Raw genomic sequence first — 22317 nt, 5'->3', positions numbered from 1 at the left:
AACGCTTTCAACGACTAAATGTGACCAATAAGATTCAGAAACCATTTATGTTCAACTTTAGTTTTATAAACTTAGGGGGAAAGTTAGAAAAAGGCAAGAAACTCTGCAGAAAGTATCCCAATGCCATGCTCAGACAAGAAGAAAAGTTCCCAATGCTTTTTGTACTTTCAGTTCATCTCTGCCCTTTCTTCTGTCCCCAGTTGTCTGCCTTTAACTCCCCAGCTTGTCCCATTACCTTTCAGTCTTCAGAGCCTCCGAATGCCACCCATCACCACACCCCGCTGTGAATTCTGACACCGGTCTGATGTGTGCCTCCCTCTTCCCTCACAGGACCCCGGTGGACATGGACACTCAATCAATCTCTTGACAGCCTTCTTCTGCACAGCTCAGCCAATTGTACATGATCAAGTTGGATTTAAGAATTTGTTAAATTTTTTTATGAGCTTGAATAAAAGCATGCTTGGAAGAAAGCCAGAATGTTTGATAGGAAATATAAAAGATATTGTACAGGAATTTTCCTTATAGTGTATGACAATAGAACAGATATTACCCCTTGAAGCTTCATTATCATTGATTAATCTCCATGTTGAGGGTCTACTCTGCATGTGCTAAGTAAGCACTTTCTTGTGAGTGTGCTGACATTTATCAACGCAGATATGTTATGCGACCACTATTCTGACACGTTTCATAGAATATTAATTGGAATAGATAGCATACATAATCTCATTTCATTGGTGCCACCCATGCACATTCAGCCCTTCATGCAAAATTTAGCAAAACATGACAGGAGATGACAAAGACTGTCAGTTTGAGTCACAGCATAGTGCAGGTCTAAAAATGTTTTGAATAACATTAAAGGGTCAATATAACAATATAAGTCACGCATACGTTTTACATTGGGAAGTGCTGTTAAGTGACCTCAGTTATATTTTCCATGGTTTTCAGATTTTTGGCACTTAACCTCTTCTTATAGCTGCCTTGGTTCCAGACTGGATGGAGTCAGTAAAAGACCTGTAACTGCTTATCACAGAGACTATACCATAGTAGAATAGCAAGACCTTCAGCCTTTGCTATTTTAGCTGTTCCGCTTGTGAGTGACTCAATGTACCATCTTATGGAACAAATTTGTATTGCAAGACTAAACAGGCTGCAGGAAGTTTCATATATACATGAGCCAACATATCACAAACAATTTTGTTTTGACTGTTTTGTCATTTTACAGATTATTCAAGTTTACATTTGACAAAAAAAATGTAAAATAGTATAACTTTAAAGATTACACTATACAACATTATAAAACCATTGGTTATGTATTAATCACATATATTGTGTATAAATGCTTGAAATCAAAGCATCAATGAACTTTAAAAAGAGAGAAACATGACATCTAAATGCTCAATAAAATGACTTTCTGGTCATTGTTTTATTTCAAAAACAACCTGAGGCATGAAATTCTGACGCAACAAGAAAGAGACATCAGGACAGTTAAATGCATGTTGTAATAACTGTAGCTTCAAAGAAAAACTATGACTGAGATCCATAGTGGATGAAATTAAACTGTTGCATATTCTTGTTTGTTTACTAATGTCAAAGGGAGATAATTATTGAGGACATGAAAACATCTTTGGATTGGAACCTGGGTAAAGTGAAATGCATGATAAAGGCACACAAGCTTTGTTTAGAAATCGACAGCCATGATGGAGGAGTGTACTTCCCGACCTGCAGGGAGTTCTAACTATTAACTTTTTGTGGAGGAAAAAAAAACAAACAAACAAATTTCATCAAATACACAAAACATATAGCAGCAATCTTTACAAACCATGTTGTTACAAAGCATAATCATATAAAAATAATTGCAAACCATTTTCCCCAATCATCACAAAAGTAGAAAATATGACAAAAAATAACACTCTCCAAAGCACCAATAAAAAATGTGCCAGAATTAATACAATAAAATATGAATTAAGTGCCATTACAATGTTATATTATAGGATTTCTATAATAATTACACATACATTTTTGTTAAAAATAACCCAAGTTATATTGACAGGTTGGCCTTAATATGCTTTATCTTTTCCTTCCTAACACGAATATTAACAAATGATATGTATTATTATCTTTTAATAAATGCTGGATATTTTCACACAATAATATAAGGCAGCTTAACTTTTTACTTGTAAGTTGAAAATATATCTAGCTGATGCAATCTCACACAAACCTGATTGATGCTGTAGTTTTGAGTCAGAAGGCTAAAAGTAGTGATGACTGTGTGTATTTTCTTGGCAGTTTGCTTGAGAGAGCAAGTGACTCATTATGGTAGTATAGAGAGTGGCCAGGGATCAGCACACACAAATGTGGACCATAAAAGGTGAAAAGAGATTACATTTGTACGCTTTAAATTGCAGGAATGGGCTCCCTCCGAAAAATGCTGCTACTATCTAAATCACAAACCGAATCCAGCATTTTGCCTCTTGTCCAGCTGAGACGTGAAGCTTAAAGAGTTATCCGCAAACACGAGCAGCAGCTTTGGAACCGGAGAGGGGGAAAAAAGTCCTCCTCGAAACGTGTCAGATGTATCAGCAGTGTGGTGAAGACACAGCAACACGTCTTTTTGATGTCATCCAAAACCATTTTTCCAGTTGTTAACTTTTCCTGCCTTCAGCCTCCAGACTGTGGTGAGGAGAAGGCAGGGACACTGGATCTCGCTCTGCAGGACTGAAGCCACTACTGGCTTATGGGATAACAGCCTTTACCTCACTCAGCAGGTGGGCAGCAAATAAAACTGGTGGGTTTTTTTGACCTCTTGCATTCACTTGCCAGGAATAGAAGCTAAAACTTTATTCTTACGACCACTTTAAATTACAGAACTCTTTCATCTGGTTGATCTCTGGCTACTGTTTATACTGCAAGGGCCAATGTTTCAAACACTGCCGTTGCATATGCACACTGACATATACAACAAAGATTGTTCATCTTGAAATGTTTTTCTTTTCTGCTCTTGATATCTGCAGAATAGCTGTGAAAAATGCAGGCGCTTAACGAATAATAAACCAAATGTAGCTCAAATTGACACTATAGCCTCAAGTTGCTCACAGTTAAGCAATTGAGTAGAAATAACATTTACCGGTAAGTTCAACATCAGCTGGACAAGATCCACTTCATGCGGTAAAGTAATTTACCTCTTTAAAAAAAACAGAAATGTGCTATTTATTGAATACAAAAGAATTATTGTAGCATATTAAGGCAAACAAGTCCATCTAACCAGGTTACCCTTACTGAAGGCAAGGCAACGGCACAGAAATAATAGAGATGTAATGCTATTAACAAATATGTACAACAATATATTCAGTTATATTTACAGATTATAAAATGTCCTGCTTAAGCTGACAAGAATGTCATGAATGTGAGCACAGAAAGGTTCTCATTGTGTACGTGTCAAGTTTTTTGTTGGTGGGTTTCTGCTGTCATGGTGACGACCTCTAACCCCTGAAGTGTAGCAAAGCCAGAAACATCTCAGTCATTGAGTTTGACAACATGGCTTGATTGCCGCCTATTCAACAACCCGAGTGCGCTTTTTTTTGTTTGGCGAAGCCGCCCTCCGGGGCACTCATATCACGGCGAACACCCGGAACGCCTTCCCTCCGGGAGGGTTCTGGAGGCTGAAAGAAAGGAGAGAGGGAGAGTCAACCCGGGTGTGGCATGTGTCAGATGCAGAGCGTGCCCCGGTCCTTTCTGCAGAGAGAGACAGAGGATAGACACACGCAAACAGAGTGGTTTTGTGGCGACACGTCCAGCCTGTTGCTCCGATGACAGACGGGACGCCGACAGAGCAGCCGAGACTCTCCCGAGAAAACAGATAAGCCAGGCATTGCTGCACAGACACGTTGAACACTGTGTGTTAATGCAATGATGTGTCGCAGAGTTAAAGGAGCCAGATGAATGATGGGCAGATGTCAGACATCCCAGCAGTGTGACGAAGATAAATGGGGTGGAAACGGACAAGGAAATGAGAGCTGATAAAAAGAGAGGGATTGACTGTGCCGGCAAGTCTCCTCCATACATAGACCAAGGTAATAATAGTTACTCTGCAGACCAGTAATGTAACTCGGTGCAATTTCCTATATCTCTTAAAAAGTGGAGCAGACCACACAGTATATGGGTCACTTTCAACTTTGAGGAGCGGCTGGTACAAACCTGTGACCTTAATGCTGTTGGGAGGTGGTACCGCATGTATTCATCACACGCCTTCACTTCATGTGCGCCAATGTCTCGCTGACCAAGTTTGCAATGAGTGATTAAAAGAAGAAAAGAAATAAAAAAGAATTCTATTGATATCAGTGACTGACATCAAACTTTTAATCTAATTTGAAGATCAGATTTGCTTCATAATATTTAAAAAAAAAAGACACTTTTCTGCTGCACAGATTTGAATTGGGTGGGTACTTTACTGCCTGACTTAAGCTTCTTAACATTCCAACAAGTGCCGTACAAACCTATGATGTCTCTCGTTTCCTACTCCGTGTCAGCACGTGGCACTCAACAGTGTGGTCCACTCAACCCACCGCTTTGGAGAAAACACGGAATAAATCACAAGCAAAAACTATCATTTTAACGCTTTAAATGTTTTATCTTATGAGAGCTGCAAAACATTACTTTCTTTTTAGTTTTTTGAGCTATTTTTTTCTTTAGATTCACGGATAATTCTTTGAGACATCGTTGAAAGAAATGTTAGGAATAGATATATATTCCTCATTTCTTCTGTTTCCACCAACCTCACAGTCACATGCTGTGTTGTATTGTGGTGTGTTTCAAATCATATCACATAAATTAAAAAGTTTGAGATATTTAAATTTTGATTCCTCAAATCATGTCTCTATTGTTGAAAAACATTAAAACACCTGGTCTTGTGAAAATGTTGATATCATGTATTTTTACATTTTTATTCAGTATTTCATTGGGAATATTTCACATGATTCATATTAAATCTAACCTATGCAAAATGTTCAATGTTTGACTTTCTGCAATGTAGTGACCATTTGTTTCTTTGGGTGAGCCTCTATCTTAAGCTTTAGAGTTGTGTCCACTGGCTGTCCTTTCTGAACCAATACTGAAAACACAAATCACTTCAAGAACCATAAAACATGCACTCTGCACTAATTACTAAGCAATTCATTATTTCAAACTAGAAGCATGCTAATTATCCTCCCATGCGCGCTGCATGAGGGATGTAATGAACTGCTTACATCTTGAACAGATTAGATGGACACAGAGGAGAGTGTGGATGGATTTCCCCTCCACCTGAGCATCATTGATTTCCTCCTCCTCTCCAGGCCAAAGTGTATTAACCCCTTCCCTTTAATTCTAGGCTCTGAGCGAGGGAAGCTTCAAACAATTATCCCTGCAGTGGTACAACACAAAGTCAGTATGTCTGATGGTTTATTTGTTTTGTTCTTCAGTTACTTGCTATGAAACGTAACAACCTGTGCCGTTATCACACTGAACTCACATTTACACCATCAGGCATCATAGAGTCACCCAGTAGCCTTGAACATGCTCTTATAATGCGAGAGAAGCGAAGGCATACATGAAGAGAACACGCAGTGGCCAGAAAGGCCCACTTAAACACTGTGAGGAGAGAGTGCTCACCACTACACCAACACACAGTTGCAATCTCCTACCTCTCTGAAGAAATGCCATTTTGGTGTGAGGCAATGTAGTGCCTCCGCTTGTCCACTGGCATCACGTCAATGTATCCGCCCGCATCGTTCCTGATGACTCCAGCATGCACGGCTGCTCGACATATACTGGATTTCTACAGGTACATGCAGGAGGAAAGGTAGCATGTCAGAAATCTCATTTTCTGGTTTCATGGATATATGCTGAACAGCGTATTTGGGGATTGCCGCGTTCCTCTTTAAAGGAAGGACTTACATCAGAGTATATTCTGGTACCAATTACTCTTGAGATGTGAGGGTTTTCTTCTAAACAGTTTCTTGGGCAGTATAACCTAAAACAAACAGCAGTTCCACAGACAGCATGGTGAATATACTAACAATAAAATCTAAAAGTGACTCATAGAAGGCTCTAGTGAAGCTCATACCTTGGACAGTGTTTTGCAGGCTTTTCATACGGACACAGCTGTGCAACTGTGGTTTCACAAGTAATGGCTTTAACTGTGGCAAAAGAAAAACTGTAATGGTCAGCAAACACAATTTCAAAACAACTCATAATAAGTAATTCAATATGACATAGTAGCAGTCTTTGTCTGACTAACCTGCCACCCTGGAGACTGTGAAGGCATTAGCACTTTGATATTTTCTGTCAGGAAGAAAGTCACACAACAGCATCAGACGCCATTATGATCTGTCAATTTCACCATCGAAATGAAGCCGTGACGGCCTTGTTGTCTCACCCGAGCGACTGGACCCCATTCTTGTTGGACTTGATGAAAAAGTCTTTTCTGCCCTGTCTTGTAACATCCATCCATCCTCCGTCATTGTCTATGACACCCGCATGCAGACCAGCTCTGCACACGCTTGATTGCTACAGGACAATTTAATTACATCATTTGCATGTTGCTGACATTGTAGTTAGAAGGAGCTGTATGAATATCATCAGACTACAGGTTTCATGTAATGTTGTGTTCAATAATTATGTACAGCAATGGATCATTTTAGCTTATTTGGTCTGTTATACAGTATGTGATACATTTAACAACAAACTAATGTTTCTTTGTTTTCTCCTCTTAAATCTGTGGGCTCTTAAATAACTATTTATGTCATTGTACAAGCCTGACTGTGTTATACATGTAATGCATATAGGTTAATATATAGGTATATATAATATATACACATGAAGTGAGGGAATTTGTGCTTGGTACATCAGCCCTCCATTGTGACAATGCTTCTTGGCAATAAGACTTTGTCCGTTTTAACGGGGCTGAGCAGCCAAGATCAGTATGTGGGTTGCGCCCATGTAAGATTTGTCAAATCTTTTCCACTGGTGCCAAAGAGCTTTTCTTTGCTTTGTTTGATAAGAACAATGCAAATATTTCAGTTCTGCAGCTCATCCCACAAATTCATTGACTTAAAAATGTGGCCCTATTTAAAAATGAAATAATCAGACTTTCCAATTGTATGAGATTGCTTTGTCAAGGCGCATTATTACTACCTAGAATTCTAAATTCTGAATGAATACATACCATTTCGTAGTATACTGTCCCAACTACTTTTCCTGCAGCATCCAAGCATCCAGCTGTACACTCGTATCTATCGAATGAAGCATAAAAAGCCACATTAATAGGCTTATATTTGTTTTTATTTGCGTCTCAAGTTTACTTTAATGTTTCATATTCACCGTACCTGTTACAAGGCGTTCCTTTACACTGATCTCGAAGCTTCGTATCACACGTCACCAGCTGAGCTAAAACACAAAAACCATAACACCACATGCATGAACTGGCAACTCCGACGCAGATGACTTCTTTTCTAAAGTCAGAGTTGAGTGAAGCCCATTGGAACATTGTTGTGATGCTTCAAAAACCAAGAGACAAGAATTCCTGCAACCCAGTTCAGGGTGGTCAGCAATTCTAGAGGAAGCGTCTCATCTTACAAGCACAGGCCCCATGCGCTGCAGAGAGGAAGCCATTTAAAAACCACAGCGAACCCCTCTCACCCCTCAACCCTTCTCAGCCAGCCAAAAACAAACACACACTCAGGGGATCATGCTAAAATAGGCTCCCCCTTCCCCTCCCGGCTCCAAAGAGTGACTTGCAATATTAAGTACACTTGAGAGACTGTCAGGGTTAATCAGGAAAATGACGGATAAAGGCCACAGAACATCAAGACAATTTAAAAGAAATTGCAAGAAAAATATTTATGGTCAAGGTCTTTTTTTTTCTACTTTTTAACCCCCCCCCCCAAAAAAAAAAAACCAACACTTTTTTATCCATTATTGCTCAACACCAAGCATACTACTTTTCCATTTTTTGTCCTGACTAAATTTAGCAAAGAACTATAGAACGGTCCTGCTCGTCCACTTTCTGCCCCTCCTAGACCTAAAATCATATCCTAAAGCCCCAATTTAAGAAGAAACAAGATCCAGAATAAACAGTTAAATGGCAGCTTACACATCTGCTGTGTGTTGACCACTTCATTCTTCTGCAGGTCCTCTGTGGGGGGCTTGGTGGGGGCCGGGGTGGGGCGACTGGGAGACTCCGGCTTGGGGGCCCGGGGCCGGGGCTTGGTGGTACGGGGGGCCTCTGGTTCAATGAAGTTGTTTTCTTCAGTTTCCTCTTGTGGAGGGTAGGAGCTGTCATCTGAAAGAATAGCAAGAAAAACAGTGTGATGAGCAGCTGTTTTCTCAAGCCGCTCGACTTTTGTGTTTGAGACACACGCACACTCACACACACACACACACACACACACACACACACACACACACACACACACACACACACACACACACACACACACACACACACACACACACACACACACACACACACACACACACACACACACACACACACACACACACCTTTGTAGCAGAGGTTGTCCTTGCATCCTCCTCCATAGCTGGGAGGACAGGCAGAGCATGGGGTCCCATGTTTGTAAGGTGCATGGCCCCACCAGTTTCCCCTGTGGCAGAATTGAAACAATGCAGGCTTACATCTACTCTTATCACCTCTTCGGCCTGTATATAGGCTGTGCATGTGGCAACACGTAACATATGTGCTCACTTCGGTGAATAGTTGCAGACAAGGTACACGGCTTTGGCCCAAATCTGTCCCCACACATTCATGTTGTAACAAAGGTTGACAGCACAGCCAATCCGACTGCTGGTGGCCCAGACCAACTATAAAACAGACAATAACACAAAAACTGTAATGTCACACCCTTGCTGACTTTACAGTTTCAAATGTTTAATATCTTCAGAAGGATCCAGTCCTGACTACCTGGGTGTAATGCGTACAAACTGGGCCAGAGCATCTGAAGGGACAGTAGGGATTGCACTCTTGGGGGTAAGGAAAGGAGTAGTCTTTAACTTCGTCATACCAGGCCTGCACATGGAAGGTGGGTGGACGATACCTGCAGGGATGAGAAAGAAATCATTATAAACTTCTGAGGAGCGTTGCCTTTGTCCCCGTTGGTGTGGGTGTTGATATTATGCAACTAGTTATTTTCTTCTTCTAACTAAGCTTCCAAGACACTTGCAAGGACTTAGTATAATAACACACATCTAATATGTGATGATAAGACAACGCTTTAAAAATTGCTTAATATAATGCACGCATGTGGCTGGGAAATCTCTCGAGGGAAAAATATATGCTTTATTGGTGGGAGTCGGATGAGACTTCATTGTAGCACATTATGCAGCAACTATCTGCTGCACGGATAATGCTGAAGACACTGAGGAAACACTTCTATCGGGACTCTGGTAAGTGGTTATCAAGCATGTGCGCTCTGTAACCAAGGACACTGATCTGGCACCAGGTGCTGCAAGTTAATTTGATTAGAATCAGGCACCCATCTCGATTGTGGACTGATATGATTAGACGTGGAACAAGAGTCTCTTATGTGAAGCCAAGAAGAAACACAACATGCAAGAGTCGCTACTCTGGGTTGATTATGCTGGACTCATGGGAATATAGGCTTTATTTATGTCTTTGTGCTCACTCAGTCGAGGTAAATGTCACCAATGGCTGTTGGTTAATTTAGAAAAGTGGCCAATTTATACATGTTTACCATTGATATGATCCTGTAGGTAAATGTCATGAGTGACTTCCGTCGGCCATATAAAGCAGAACAGTGTAATCAAAAAGCCAGAGATAGCTGTGCTACAGTAGGAACTACTTAACACAATGTTTTGTTTAAGCCCAATCTAATAGAAATTTTATGGGGAGTGTAAGGAATGATTTGAAGCCTTTACTTCTTCTTTTTGCAAAAGTGACAAATATGTGTGAAAAACAGACTGTGTGGGTGGATGAACAATGAAAATACTTAAACTTCACAAAATATTCTAAATGTGCATGTAGAGACCTGCAGTTAATTATTTGGTACAAAATAAAGAACAGGGACAAAAGGCAAACGGGACAGAACAAAATGTGAAGAGAAATGGAAAAACAGGCCGCGCTATTATTGAAGACAGGAGTGGAAATTGATGCGTTGACGCCATACAACAACCCTTTAACATAGACTGAGAGGTGCTCTAAAGGCCAACAGAAAAAAAAAAAATTAAGCACATAAACAAAATGCAAGAGTGGAGAGATATGTAAAGTCTGAAAGAATGGCTTCATTCTTTTCTAACTGGATTGGAAGTTCACAACACATCTGTGCAGAAACTTTTTCGTACGTTGGATCGAGCAACTACTGTGTGATGGGTCAGCAATGTTAAATGAGTGTGGCTAATGTAAAAAATAATCAGAAATGTAGTTTTATGGAGCAGGTGAAGCAGTGATAAAGTACAACAATTAATATAACTTATGTCACAGAGACACTCAGATGGCGATGGGGACGGGGGCTTCCCACATGTTTTGCGCTTCAGCTTCCAATGAAGTATGAAACATCTTTTCCAGGACTCACGTAGTTCCTGTAAATTCAGGAAAATTAACAGATTTCTCTGTTCTTGCACTGTCAGAGAAAGCGGTCCAGTATAGGATAGGAATTATATGACCTTGGCATTACCAATGTGTCGATTTCATCAACTGACAGCTCATTCTCCCTTCTTTAGGATGTGTTAAGATAAGAGGCGTCTCACTCAGGTGAAGCGTGCATCATCAGCCATACATGGAAAACCGTGGGGCCGGGAAGCCCAAGCATAGAAGGACCCAAGGCAGCATGCTAATGCTCACCGAGAAGGCAGACACAAGAAGGACCTTCCACTACCTGAGACGGCACCCACAGACCCGACATCTCCAGTAAAATAAACAATATCTATTGGCTGTATATGCGTGACAGTATCTACCGTCCCCAGTGTGCCCCCAGATTCTGCCCAATCTGCGGTAGTAATCCAGCGGGGCCGTGCTCCCACAGACAAGTCTCTGCCCACTCTTCTGCAGTCCGCTCCAACTCCGTGTCCCACACCTACGCAGAATGAAAGATGGGGGGAAAAAAAAAACAAAAAAACATCAGCTTTCTGGATAATGCTTGATTCAGACAACATGGCTTTCAAAAAAACAACCGAAATTTGAATTCTCAAACTGGGTTACATCAGGATAGAGAGTTGTTATTGAGTAATGGGAGATGCTTACTGTGGGCTGGACTTTTTTTTCTGTGGTCAGGAATTTGACAGAGATTTAAAACACGTACTGAACGAGCGCAATATGTGAATGTTGTGATAAGTGGATGCGATTATTTAAAGAGCAGCAATAATCTAAATGCAAAAAAAACTTTAAACGTAGCTGCTGCCGAAGAGCTTTCCGACTTTATTACTTCTCAGCTGACTTTTGCCGGATGGGTTCTCCCCTGGGATTGGGTGTTATTCAAAAAATGCAAAAGCTGTTTTTCCTTAAGTAATACCTTCCATATGTCTCTGGTGAGATGACTGGGTGCAAACCTTTGTTTCACTTTACCTCTCCCTGAATTGCCCTCTCAGTCAAATTTGGCTCTGGTTGGATACTAAAGGATCATATTCCCATTCTGGGGTTTTCTGGGAATGCGAAGAGTGTCCTTCCTCTCTGCTGACCTACATTCTGCTATTTAAAAAAAAAAGTGCAAGAATAACACCAGCTGTAATTCCTCTGAAGGACACTGTATGCTTCTTTAATTGCACACCTTCACTTTCACCTTCAGTGTGGAATGACTAATAGTACTGGTTTGTATGGGAAAGCTTGTGTGGAGTTATGCATGTCTATGTGTATGTGTGTACGTGTGTGTGTGAACGGAGCAAAAGGTGTCAGAGGTTTTTGCATTTCACACATCGGGCGCTGGAATTCAGCTTACCCTCAGTGAAATCTCATCCAATAACAGACACTAAAATTACTCCCCGGTTCCGCCGCCACCTCCTACTCCATCGTCCGTCACCCATTTTTTTTCCTGCCCCCCAAAACAACTGCTGCTCTCTGCATTACACCTGAACGCACACACACATAACACACACCTAACAACAGGATGTCTGGCAGCACTGCAAATTAACTCTGAGGAGTTTCTTCAGCTGGTTCTGGGAAACATGCTGGCTGTCGATACGCTCAAATCAAAAAACACCCATGTTATGTTTTTTTTTTTTTGTCAACCATTTAGAGATGTTACGTAACTACATATACGGCTAATGCACATTTAAAATTGATGTCTATACATACACATAAGCAATTTGCTGCAGAATCCTCATCTGGAGTCTCTTGGGTTTTGTCTCGCATAATAACTCCAGACGATGACTGTCAGAGCCATGGCTAAAACAAGACTCAGTGTTTGTTTCCATGAAACTCTATCTCTGCTCCGACGTGGCCTCAGTGGACTCTGAGCTGCAAATACATGTCACTATGTTGGTATTGTCATATCTGTTTTGTATCCCGTTTTCGCTCCCGCAACAGACACGCTCGTGAGGTTCAGTGCAAGTCATCGTCTGCTGCTGCGACGCTGTTGACTTTGGTTTCAATCTACATAATTCAAAATTCACTTTGCTCAACAAGTGGTCTCTATGCACTCTGAAATTCTCAGTTCACCCTGAAACACAAGCTGAAATACGTTGACGTGTGGTGAGTGCAAAACGATCTGCAAACCTCAGCACATGAGACATTCTGTACTTGAGCACTTGAGTGTGGCCAGCACAATGTTTTTGACCCTAAATAAACGCTTGTGGGTTTCTACATTTTTTTTAAACATTTTTTTTTAATCTGTGACCACAACTACAATGTAGCGTCCAAGTGAAAATTACTCAAAAACTCTGGCTGCTGGTTTGCCGAGGAGAATTATGCAGATTGCAGTTTACATCACACAGGCATGATTTGTAACATTTTCGATGAATGTCATAAATAATGTCAAATCCCAAAATGGAGCGTCCAGCAGAGGAACTTGGAAAGTTGCAGTGAAAGCCGGCTCAGAAAGTGTCGACTGAGACACATATTTTTCAGCTGTTGAGTCTGTACAGGGTACGGCCGGCTTGTCAAGCTGCCGTTGTTTGCACAGCGAGACCAGCAGGGGAGGCCTTGTAACCATGAAGCTCCCTCCACCCACCCGTCCACCGACCGCACTTCTACGGGGCCTGTAAAGAAAAACACCTCCCCTGCAAAAGTCTTTCAGCACTGTGCACACTGCATTGTTTATTTCGCTTAACACTTCATTTGCGGCCAGATTTTTTTTTTTTTTTTTTTAAACTTCCTTGGTCATCTGGTTGCATTCCAGGGGTACACAGGGTTAGTTCCTCTGCAAGTATGAGTTTCCTGCTCATAATCAATGGTGTATGACAAGAAATACTGAAAAACAGGACAAAGATATGGGAACTGGGAATGCAGAGCTGGTGTGAGAAGACAAGAGATGCAAGTGTGTGACTGAAACACAAAGAGCCAATAATCAATGAAGTAAGTGAGTCAAAGCATGTTTGCTAATTTGTGTTCACAGATTCCCACAGCATGGATGACTATGCATTGCACTGCGACGCATTCAACTGCTCACCAGCTCAAATATACTGTAAGTGAGCTTTAGAAGTAATTTAGAAATGCCATTACTTAATTGTAAATTCCTAAGCAGTTAGGTTCCTCCATAACAGTAAATGTAACTCTCTATGAGCCTGTTCAGATCCTCTGAGGTTCCTCTTTTAATGTTGCCATAATCCTGACTCGTCACTACGTGTGACCCAGTCTTTGCTCCTCCATCTCTGTCTTTTACATCTCTTCTTGAAACTCACTTTTTCATATGGCTAAAATCATTTGTGTTCTCTATGATATATTTATTGATTGCAATCTCATTTCACATTATTAAGGTGCCAGTTTGAATCCAGTTTGATACTTTCTGTTTGCATGCTTGCATGTTCTCCCTGTCCAGAAACATGAAGGCAAAGTGAATTGATGATCTTTCTGCATTTGTACAGAGTTAGCTGGGTCGATTCCAGTTAACTAAGGTTACCAGTCTATCAAAGTTTGAATAGATATTTGTTACAATTTTATTGTATCCATGGCTTTTAAAAGTGCTACATAATTACATAAAGATATTGTAATGAAAGTGTGGAATCTGCGCTCCTGCACCCATCCTCTAAATTATATCATTGACTGCATTTGAATATTGTCTTAAAAAGCAAATGTGGTCAAATGTATGTATTCAAGGAGTCACAGAATTTTAGAGGGAAGTGATGTTCTATTGAATGTATGAACACAACCATTGGCTAAATCCACCTATCACCTTCTGTACCACTGTATCCAACTGGGCAAAGTGGCCAATGTTGCCAGGTTTACCACAGGACAAACATAGAGAGACAGATAATCACCCAATCATACCTACAGGCAATTTAGATTCACCATTTACTTTGAAATGCAGAGAAACGATAAAAACTCCAAAGAGAAAGGTCATCCAGACCAATTTGGACACCGACCGGGTACGTTCTCTTGATAAGGCAAGTGTGTTGACCACTCCTCCGCTGAACGGCACATACTAAGTTCAATTGTGAATTTGTGGACCAAAATAATAAAGAAAAAAAAAAGTTTTGAGTTATAAATTGCAGCTGTACAAAATTTAATGATGCAACATCAAGTAATGATGCTGCATTAATGTGGTGAGGATGAAAAATGCTTTTGTGGCAGAAAGCTGGCTTGATATGGATTTAGAAACAGGCCAAACTGTAGCAGATAATACAAAAGTGGGAATTCACATATGACAGGGGATTGGAGAGTGATCACCTTGGAGTGGATCAACAGAGTTAAAAAAAAAAAATGTCTGATGAGCCAATATAGGAGGAAAAGCTTCAATTAAACTGATTTGAGTCAGGGTGGAAAATGATTGCCCTCGGCGGATATTGCCAACATGATAAAGCAGCACTCGCATGGTCAGAGCAAAAGTGACAAAGAAGCAGAAGTGGTCCACTCTATCACTGATAACTGGGGACTCGTTGGAGCTCCTGGTAAAGTTTAATGACAATGTACCCGGAGGTGAGAAGGGTGGGTGTGACTGCAATCCAATCACTGTAAGTGCATTTGGAGGAAGAGCAATGTTTACAATCTTGGCTTTACATTGAAGAGGTTTCGTGTGCTCTTTGTTCTCCCACATGGGTGATTCCCACAGACGGAATACTATCGACGCAGGTGAGGAACTTTCTGACTCTGTGGCTCTTCTTTGGTCTTTCTTATCAGGCAAGCTCACCGACAGTCGTTCTCTGCCCTGGATTGTAGTCCTTATTTTCAAATTGAATCAATCAAGATCAGGCAAAAGAGAAGAAAGTAGGTATGTTCAGGGAACCTGTTTCAATTGTCTCAATTGCTTGTGGGTGTGACTGTAAGTATGTGTGATTATCAGTCTCTACTCGTTTCTCTTGTGATGGACTGAACAAAATTAAATCTGCCTTCGTGTACAGTTAGCTGGGAAAGGCTCCAGCCAGTCGAGACCCTAAGTTGATAAGGTGGTCTCGAAGCTCGATGGTCCATCGGTACACTCACATTAGACAATCAGTGTAGGTGTGGATCATCAAACAATATTCGACTGTATCTGGTGATTTTGTTACAATAATTTGAGATCTTTTCTTTATTTGGTCACACTGCTTCATGCCACTTCACAGGAACTTTGTCCATATTTTCATAATTAAACATGCAGGATAAAGTTAATTCAAGGAACATTTACTAGCCTACTTACTTTTTATCTCCCTGGGATTTACAGGATGACAATGAAATTAGCCTGATTGTGCACAATGAAATTAAATCCCTGAAGCTCGCGGTAAAGGCCTGTTTCATCCTGGATGGAAAAATTGTCAATAGCACTTTACAATAATTAGGTAACATCGCTGCCGTCTCTGACCCGAGGAGAATCCTGCAAAGCCAAGTTAAACATCAAGGCGGGTGGGACCTTTTCTCCCAAGATGCCTTCTGTTTGTCCTCAAGGGCTTCAAACGTTGACACTTTGCTGTTTATACCTGTGGGTCAACATCTGAGTGAGAGGCAGAACTGCTGTCCCCCTCCTGACGCTGCGTCAAAGCTTTGTGGATCACTACAGAGTGTGAATGCTTATCCGGGGAATTTTTGGGGGCCTCTGTGTTGGATAATGACAGAATGGGAACGGAGCCACAGGGATAAGCAAGGAGGAAGAGAGAGAAAGAGAGGGAGAGAGGGCAAGAAAAAAAAAAGAAGCAGATGAAGGGGGAGGAAAGAGAGGAGGGGGGGATTTGGTTTGATGCTATCTTTGAGTCTCTGTGATGATTGCCACTGAGGGTCACTCGGGTTATGGTTTAATACAATAGCAGACAATAACAGAGCTGATGGGCAAATGGTTATGTATGTGTGCAAGGATTTGTGTGAATGAGTGTGCGTGTGAGTGTGTCTGTGTGTGTGTGTGTGTATCTCCATGCATGAATGTGTCGGGAGAGCAGGCGAGCATGTCTATGAAGTCTTCCAGTACAGTGAAGCTGTGAGGTTTTTGAAAGGTGACAGGAGTTCAGCAGAGACTGCAGGAAAAGCGAAGGAATACGGAGCCCTTTTCAAGGGAAAGTACAAAGAGAAATCAGAGAGAAACCACTTTACATACGACCCAAACAGCTTTGTGCCATACCGAAATCTACAGAATTACACGTTAAGATGTCAGTGCCTATTCTCAGAAGTCATCGTCTCCTCTTCCTTTGTGTCGCTTCCAAATATCTTTCTTTTCTCATTTCCTGCAGCCTCACTCTCATTCCACCTCTTCATCTTCACTCAATTATTTTGACACCTGTTTCACTGAGCTGTCTCACCCTCCATGGGTCTCGCACTGCTGCCTCCTCTTTCTATTTGCATGATTTTTTTCCTACTTTTTTCCTTCATTTTACACCTTTATTCATCCTAGATTTTTATTTTATTATATTTTGTATTAACTTTCACTTTCTTTCTCTCACCTCACATCCTCTTGTTGCATGCCTCTCCATATTTCACCCCTGGGTGCCCCTGGGGCAAACCCCCCCCCCTCCCAAAAAAACAGCCAACTGTAATAGGAGACAGTAGAAAAGAGCTGCTCTTTCTGCTGGCTCAGCATTTTTCCACTAGCGTGTGCCTCCACTAGAGGCCTGAAGCCTGCCAGGCTGAGCTTATAACACACACACTCGCACATACAGAGGCACACACTCGAGTCCAACCTCTCAATTATACAATTACACAGCCCAGAAATTGCCCCCAGCAGGAACTGTTTATTTGCCTTTACCGCAGAATAATACTGCCTTTTGTTCTGCAGCTCTTTAAGCACGGGATGAAAGGATGATAAAACCTCATTACCTTTTGCAAATTGTATCGACTTTAACCGTTGGTGGCGATGCACTTAAGCGGTCAAGCTGTGCCTACACATGTAGCGCATTTGGAAAAGTTCCAGATCTGTGCAGCACTGGCTTTCAGAAGGTGTGGTATGCCCCGGTGTGTATTTGCGTGTGCAGTGGTGGGGGGTGAGACAGCTGGTAAAACAAGCCTTGGTGCCTTGCTCTGATTCTAATTGCACTGTGAAAAGTGATCTGGCACTGTACATACACGTGATGGCCGAAGGATAAAGTCAAACAAATCTCTTTGCATGAGTTCACACACATGCACACACACACACACACACACACACACACACACACACACACACACACACACACACACACACACACACACACACGGTACCAATGTGATCGTTGGCAGGTTGGCTGAATTTTTCTCTTTTGGCAAAACAACCAAAGTCACATGGGTACTAAGTTATGTGTGTGTGTGTGTGTGTGTGTGTGTGTGTGTGTGTGTGTGTGTGTGTGTGTGTGTGTGTGTGTGTGTGTGTGTGTGTGTGTGTGTGTGTGTGTGTGTGTGTGTGTGTGTGTGTGTGTGTGTGTGTGTGTGTGTGTGTGTGTGTGTGTGTTAATGTGTGGGGGTGCTTAGATGCTGGCATGCGGCATATTTGGAGCCAAGTGGGACAAGTGCCAGGCAGTCTGGTGACTGGGTCACTTCTCTAAGCTATATGGCCCACACTGCAAGACTCTCAGGGAGTTCAGAGCAAGGTCAAAATGTTTTCACATTTATTTACGGCATTAACACGATTCCACTTATTTATGGGAATCCATCACGACACTTCAGCCTCCTTGATCCACTTACCATGTATTCCATGTTAGATGCCGGAGGGTAAACCTGGCCTCTGAGCTTGTTGTGAAGGTCTAGGATCTGCTGAGCGTCACTGTCAGTGATGGCCCTCTTCCCCCTCTGCTTGGCCTCCCACCAGTCCCCGTCCTCGTCCAGGTACTTGTCCAAAATCCCCTCCCAGCCCGTGGAGTTTGGAAGCATCACCATGGATGTCGTAGCCTGGGTCAGCAGGAGCAGCAACACGCCTCTCAGGCAGTTCGCAGACACACAGCTCATCCTTGGAAACGCTGCTGATGGAGATAGTGTGATCCTCTTGGAAGTGTTGTGGATTTAGTGGAAAAATACAGCGTGTCTGCACAGGCTCGCCTCTCCCGTGTGAGTGAGCAAAGAGCCTGAGAGGAAGGAGGGGGAAAAAATGAATTATTGAAAGGACTGGAGTGGGTTTTCTCTACCAAATTTGTTAAATAACTTGGGTCAATATTGACCTTGGTGAGGAAGGTCTACTGGCTTGCAGGCCTTTGGTTTGGTGCAGAGCCACTGGTAAGTAAATAGAGTTCACTGAGGCTGAGGTGGCAGGCTCATAAAGACTAGTTTGAATTAAAGCAATCAATACCACTGTTTAGTTTTATTTTCAATATTTTACAACTGTGTCCCAAAATGCAAACGAGGCGGTAAGAAGCATTAAAAGCAAGTCAAGCTGTTTAAAAATACAGCTTTTCAAATCACAGGAAGATGTATGGCAGCAATAAAAAAAAAGCTGTTAAGTGCACAGAATGATGCATAATGCAGCTGCTGCATCCAAGAGGCTGCATGTAAACATACACTCTCGTTGAACCTTTTGGTATGCATGCACAGTGCTGACAGAGGCCGGGTATAACGAGCCAATATTTAATGGGAAATGTGGAAGAGCATCGCGGAGCCTATTGAAACAGAAATGGACCGGTGTGATTTAATGCAGACTTTGGAAATAATTTACCTTTAATGAATTGGAGTGGAGCCCACTTCTGGAGATCCTGACAGAGATCTGGCTGTGAGAAAACTTCTGCAGCAAGAAGAATGTAGGAAAAAAAAAAGAGAGAAAAGAAAAAAAAAAAAAAAGTCCGGCTGTAAAGTGAGGAGCGACTCTCAGGTGGAGAACTGATGACCGTCACATAAATCACAAATGCGATATGGACGTTTCACTCAGTTTTCATCAGTTTTGACAGCTGCCCTCTCTTTCTTCTTGCGGGATTTCTGCACCAGAGACGCTAAAGCATCACTTATCCACATTTTATCCTCAACTTGGCTGCTTGACGCGCGCAGGGTGCCGCCCTGACCACGCCCCCTGACCACGCCCCCTCGGAGGGTGGAAGCAGCCCAAACGTCAGTGCATGTCTGAGGTGGAGTCTCGATTTATTAAACGGATTTTCACAGAACACTTTCAGTTGAAGTCCAACCATTTCTTCAAGACACTTTCAGGGAATAAGTGGAAAACGTGAAATACTCACTTTTTTTTGCTTTTATAAAGTTCATTATCCAATAAGGAGGATTCAGATAATGTAATTTGCTACTTTTGAACTCAAAACTGTCTGCACAGTTTGAATGCATATTCGGTATACTTTCAGAGCCAGAAATATTTCAGTGGAGTGGCCAGAATGAAATATGCGCTTCTCTTCGGGTGACATGTAAAACACTACCAGATTATAATAACACAAAAATGTGTCTCACCCAAAAGCAATCATCTATATAAAAGGCACAGACAATACATATTTTCAAATGATTTAGGATATGCAGATTTTATTAAAACAAGACAAAGAATATGTTGTAAAAAGGTTGTTTTATATAAGTGGCATGAAACAAACATATTTGTGTTACCAGACTGCATGTTCAGTGTTTCCAGTGTATCAGATTGGGAAAAATGTAAGTACCATTCAAGTGTTCATTATGTGTGTGAGTTAGTAAACCTAGAGCTCCAACCGAGAGGCTTCATGTGATTAATTTGTAGTAGTAGTAGATGCTGTAGGTGGTTGCACAGGTGAAGTGTCCGGCAGTGACACTGACATTTTAAGAGAGTTCCATTCAGTTAAACTTGACATCAAGGGTCAGAGAGGTGGCCATGGCAACCCCCGCCACTGTGTACTTCCATGACAGGTTTTCACTCCATCACAAGACAAATGTATTCAAGACAGACCATCAAGCACACTGAAATGCATGGTTTTGGACTGTGAAAGGAAATGTGAGTAGTTACATAAAAACCTATGGACATGGAGAACATGCAAACAACACACTGAAACAAGTGGTCTTTTGTGAGATGAAAAAGTTAACCGCGAAGCCACTGTCATCATATATATATATATATATGTATGTATAAATAAACCAGGATATATATGTATAAATAAACCTTGTTGGTAAATAAATACAATTCCTGCTTTTTATTATGTATTTTGACTCGAGTGCAAGTTATTTGTACTTCACTAATTCATTGAATCCATATATACTTTATACATGTGAATTAAACTGTATTCAATAGCTTTGTTAGCAGCACTTGTTCAGTTTAAAGTACGATACTTTGAGTTTTTTCCTATTAAATAGTGATTTTGCATTATCTCATCTACAATTTGTACATTTCTAATATAAATAGTGTCATCTTTTTAATTCAGATATTCACCTGTAATATTTGTATTTAAGCTGAAGTGTACTGAGAAACAAAACTCGTTCAAAATAATTTTTCAAATATTCCCAGGTAACTGACTTTGGTCAAAAATACATTAAGTTAGACCAGATCTGCCCACTCTGTGGAGGCCCAGCAGCAAATGTGGCCCCGTCCTGCCGAACCCTAACTGTTCACAGGTGACTCCATGGGGGGACTAAAACACAAACCAACTCTCTGTTAATTCCCGGACCTGAACCTGTCGTCACTGTTTCCCCTCGTCTCTGCAACACAGAACAAATTCCATTATGGAAACAGGCAGGTTTTGTCTTTTGTCATGTGGTCACCTTCAATGGAAGCTCTGGCACATGTGGAAACAGCAGCGAATCACCAAGCCTCACAGTGTTTTCGCCCATAGACGAACTAAGTTTCCACATGGGGGATGCAATTTTCTGGTGTTGTTTTTCTTCTTTTTAGCTGACAAATACAGTAAACCAAATTGTAGCCGAGCAGCACATACCAACAATGATTTCTTTTAGAGTTCGTCGCTTCCCCCTGCATACATAGAAAGCTTTGTCTTCCAGCTGTGTGGGGATACGCTGAATTTTCAGTGAGCGTTTAAAGTGTCAGATTTAAAGTTTAAGACAACTTCTGCACTGCATTAGTACGTTGTTTGGGGACACCGATTAAACTCAATTCAGTCACTTCGGGGCACACAGTGGTGTAGTGGTTAGAGCTCCTGGACCTCCATAGAGATGAATGTGTGCAAATGCTGTCCATGTTATGGACTGCTGCTCTATCCAGGTGTATCATTTATGCCCAATGTGAGATGGGGTTGGATTCAGGACCTCAACAGGCCATTACATGAATACATTTCCTCATAGTTCCTTCAAGAGGAATCTTATTTGGTTGCAAGACTGGGCTTGTCTGTATGAAGTTTGCATTTTATTCCTGTGTCTGTGCACACAGTAGGTTGTCTTCAACTCATTACCTCAACGCCAACATTTCCTTGCCTGGAGGTGTGAGTGTGTTTACCATGGGTAGTCAGTGTTGTGATATACTCTACTAATGGTCAGGTGGAACCAGTTACCGTCCCTTGAGACCCACATTTGGGTCATGGGGGCTGGAGCCAGTAATAACTTAAATAAGCATACAGAATATGGATTTATAAATGAATTAATACATGGATGAAAAAGGGGTACATATATAGGTGTGTGCGTGTGTGTGTGTGTGTGTGTGTGTACAGACAACTGTGTATGGACATCAGTTATATATGTGATTGCCCCCACATTTGAAATGCCACATGCCTGAAATTTATTAATAATGATAATTGAATAATAGAATGAGAAGGTGAATTCTTTACACTCACACTCACATTCACACATCAATGGCCCCAGCTGCCATGCAAGGTACCTGACCTCCTCTCGAAGCCACTTGGTTTTAATTTCCTGCCCACTTCGACTTCGACATGAGCCGAGCCAAAGTCATG

At 41.5% G+C, this 22317-nt stretch overlaps 1 protein-coding gene across 1 annotated transcript; it reads right to left on the bottom strand.

Moving 5' to 3' along the window:
* Nucleotides 1–1400: 1400 nt before the first annotated feature.
* crispld1a (cysteine-rich secretory protein LCCL domain containing 1a) lies at nucleotides 1401–18489 on the bottom strand. Its single transcript, XM_080515032.1, has 14 exons — nucleotides 18215–18489; nucleotides 10966–11084; nucleotides 8957–9089; nucleotides 8741–8856; nucleotides 8539–8639; nucleotides 8129–8317; nucleotides 7362–7422; nucleotides 7202–7268; nucleotides 6413–6543; nucleotides 6275–6318; nucleotides 6101–6173; nucleotides 5932–6007; nucleotides 5679–5812; nucleotides 1401–3659 (listed from the first exon to the last, which is right to left on the bottom strand). Exons 1-14 carry the CDS (start codon nucleotides 18473–18475, stop codon nucleotides 3608–3610), a joined length of 1557 nt encoding a protein of 518 aa, XP_080371158.1. The 5' UTR covers nucleotides 18476–18489; the 3' UTR covers nucleotides 1401–3607.
* Nucleotides 18490–22317: the final 3828 nt, after the last annotated feature.

The sequence above is a fragment of the Blennius ocellaris genome (assembly GCF_963422515.1).
Source record: "Blennius ocellaris genome assembly, chromosome: 19".
Classification (NCBI taxonomy): Eukaryota; Metazoa; Chordata; class Actinopteri; order Blenniiformes; family Blenniidae; genus Blennius; species Blennius ocellaris.
Note: the sequence above shows the minus strand (reverse complement) of the source record. Positions and strands in the feature narration are given on the sequence as shown.

Excerpts from the sequence above, each read along its gene's own strand:
- crispld1a (XM_080515032.1), bottom strand. The coding sequence starts at position 18,475 with ATGAGCTGTGTGTCTGCGAACTGCCTGAGAGGCGTGTTGCTGCTCCTG. Across the intron at positions 8,857-8,956 it reads TTTGTACGCATTACACCCAG|TTGGTCTGGGCCACCAGCAG; the intron begins GTAGTCAGGACT and ends TCTGTTTTATAG. Across the intron at positions 5,813-5,931 it reads GTACCAGAATATACTCTGAT|AAATCCAGTATATGTCGAGC; the intron begins GTAAGTCCTTCC and ends ATGTACCTGTAG.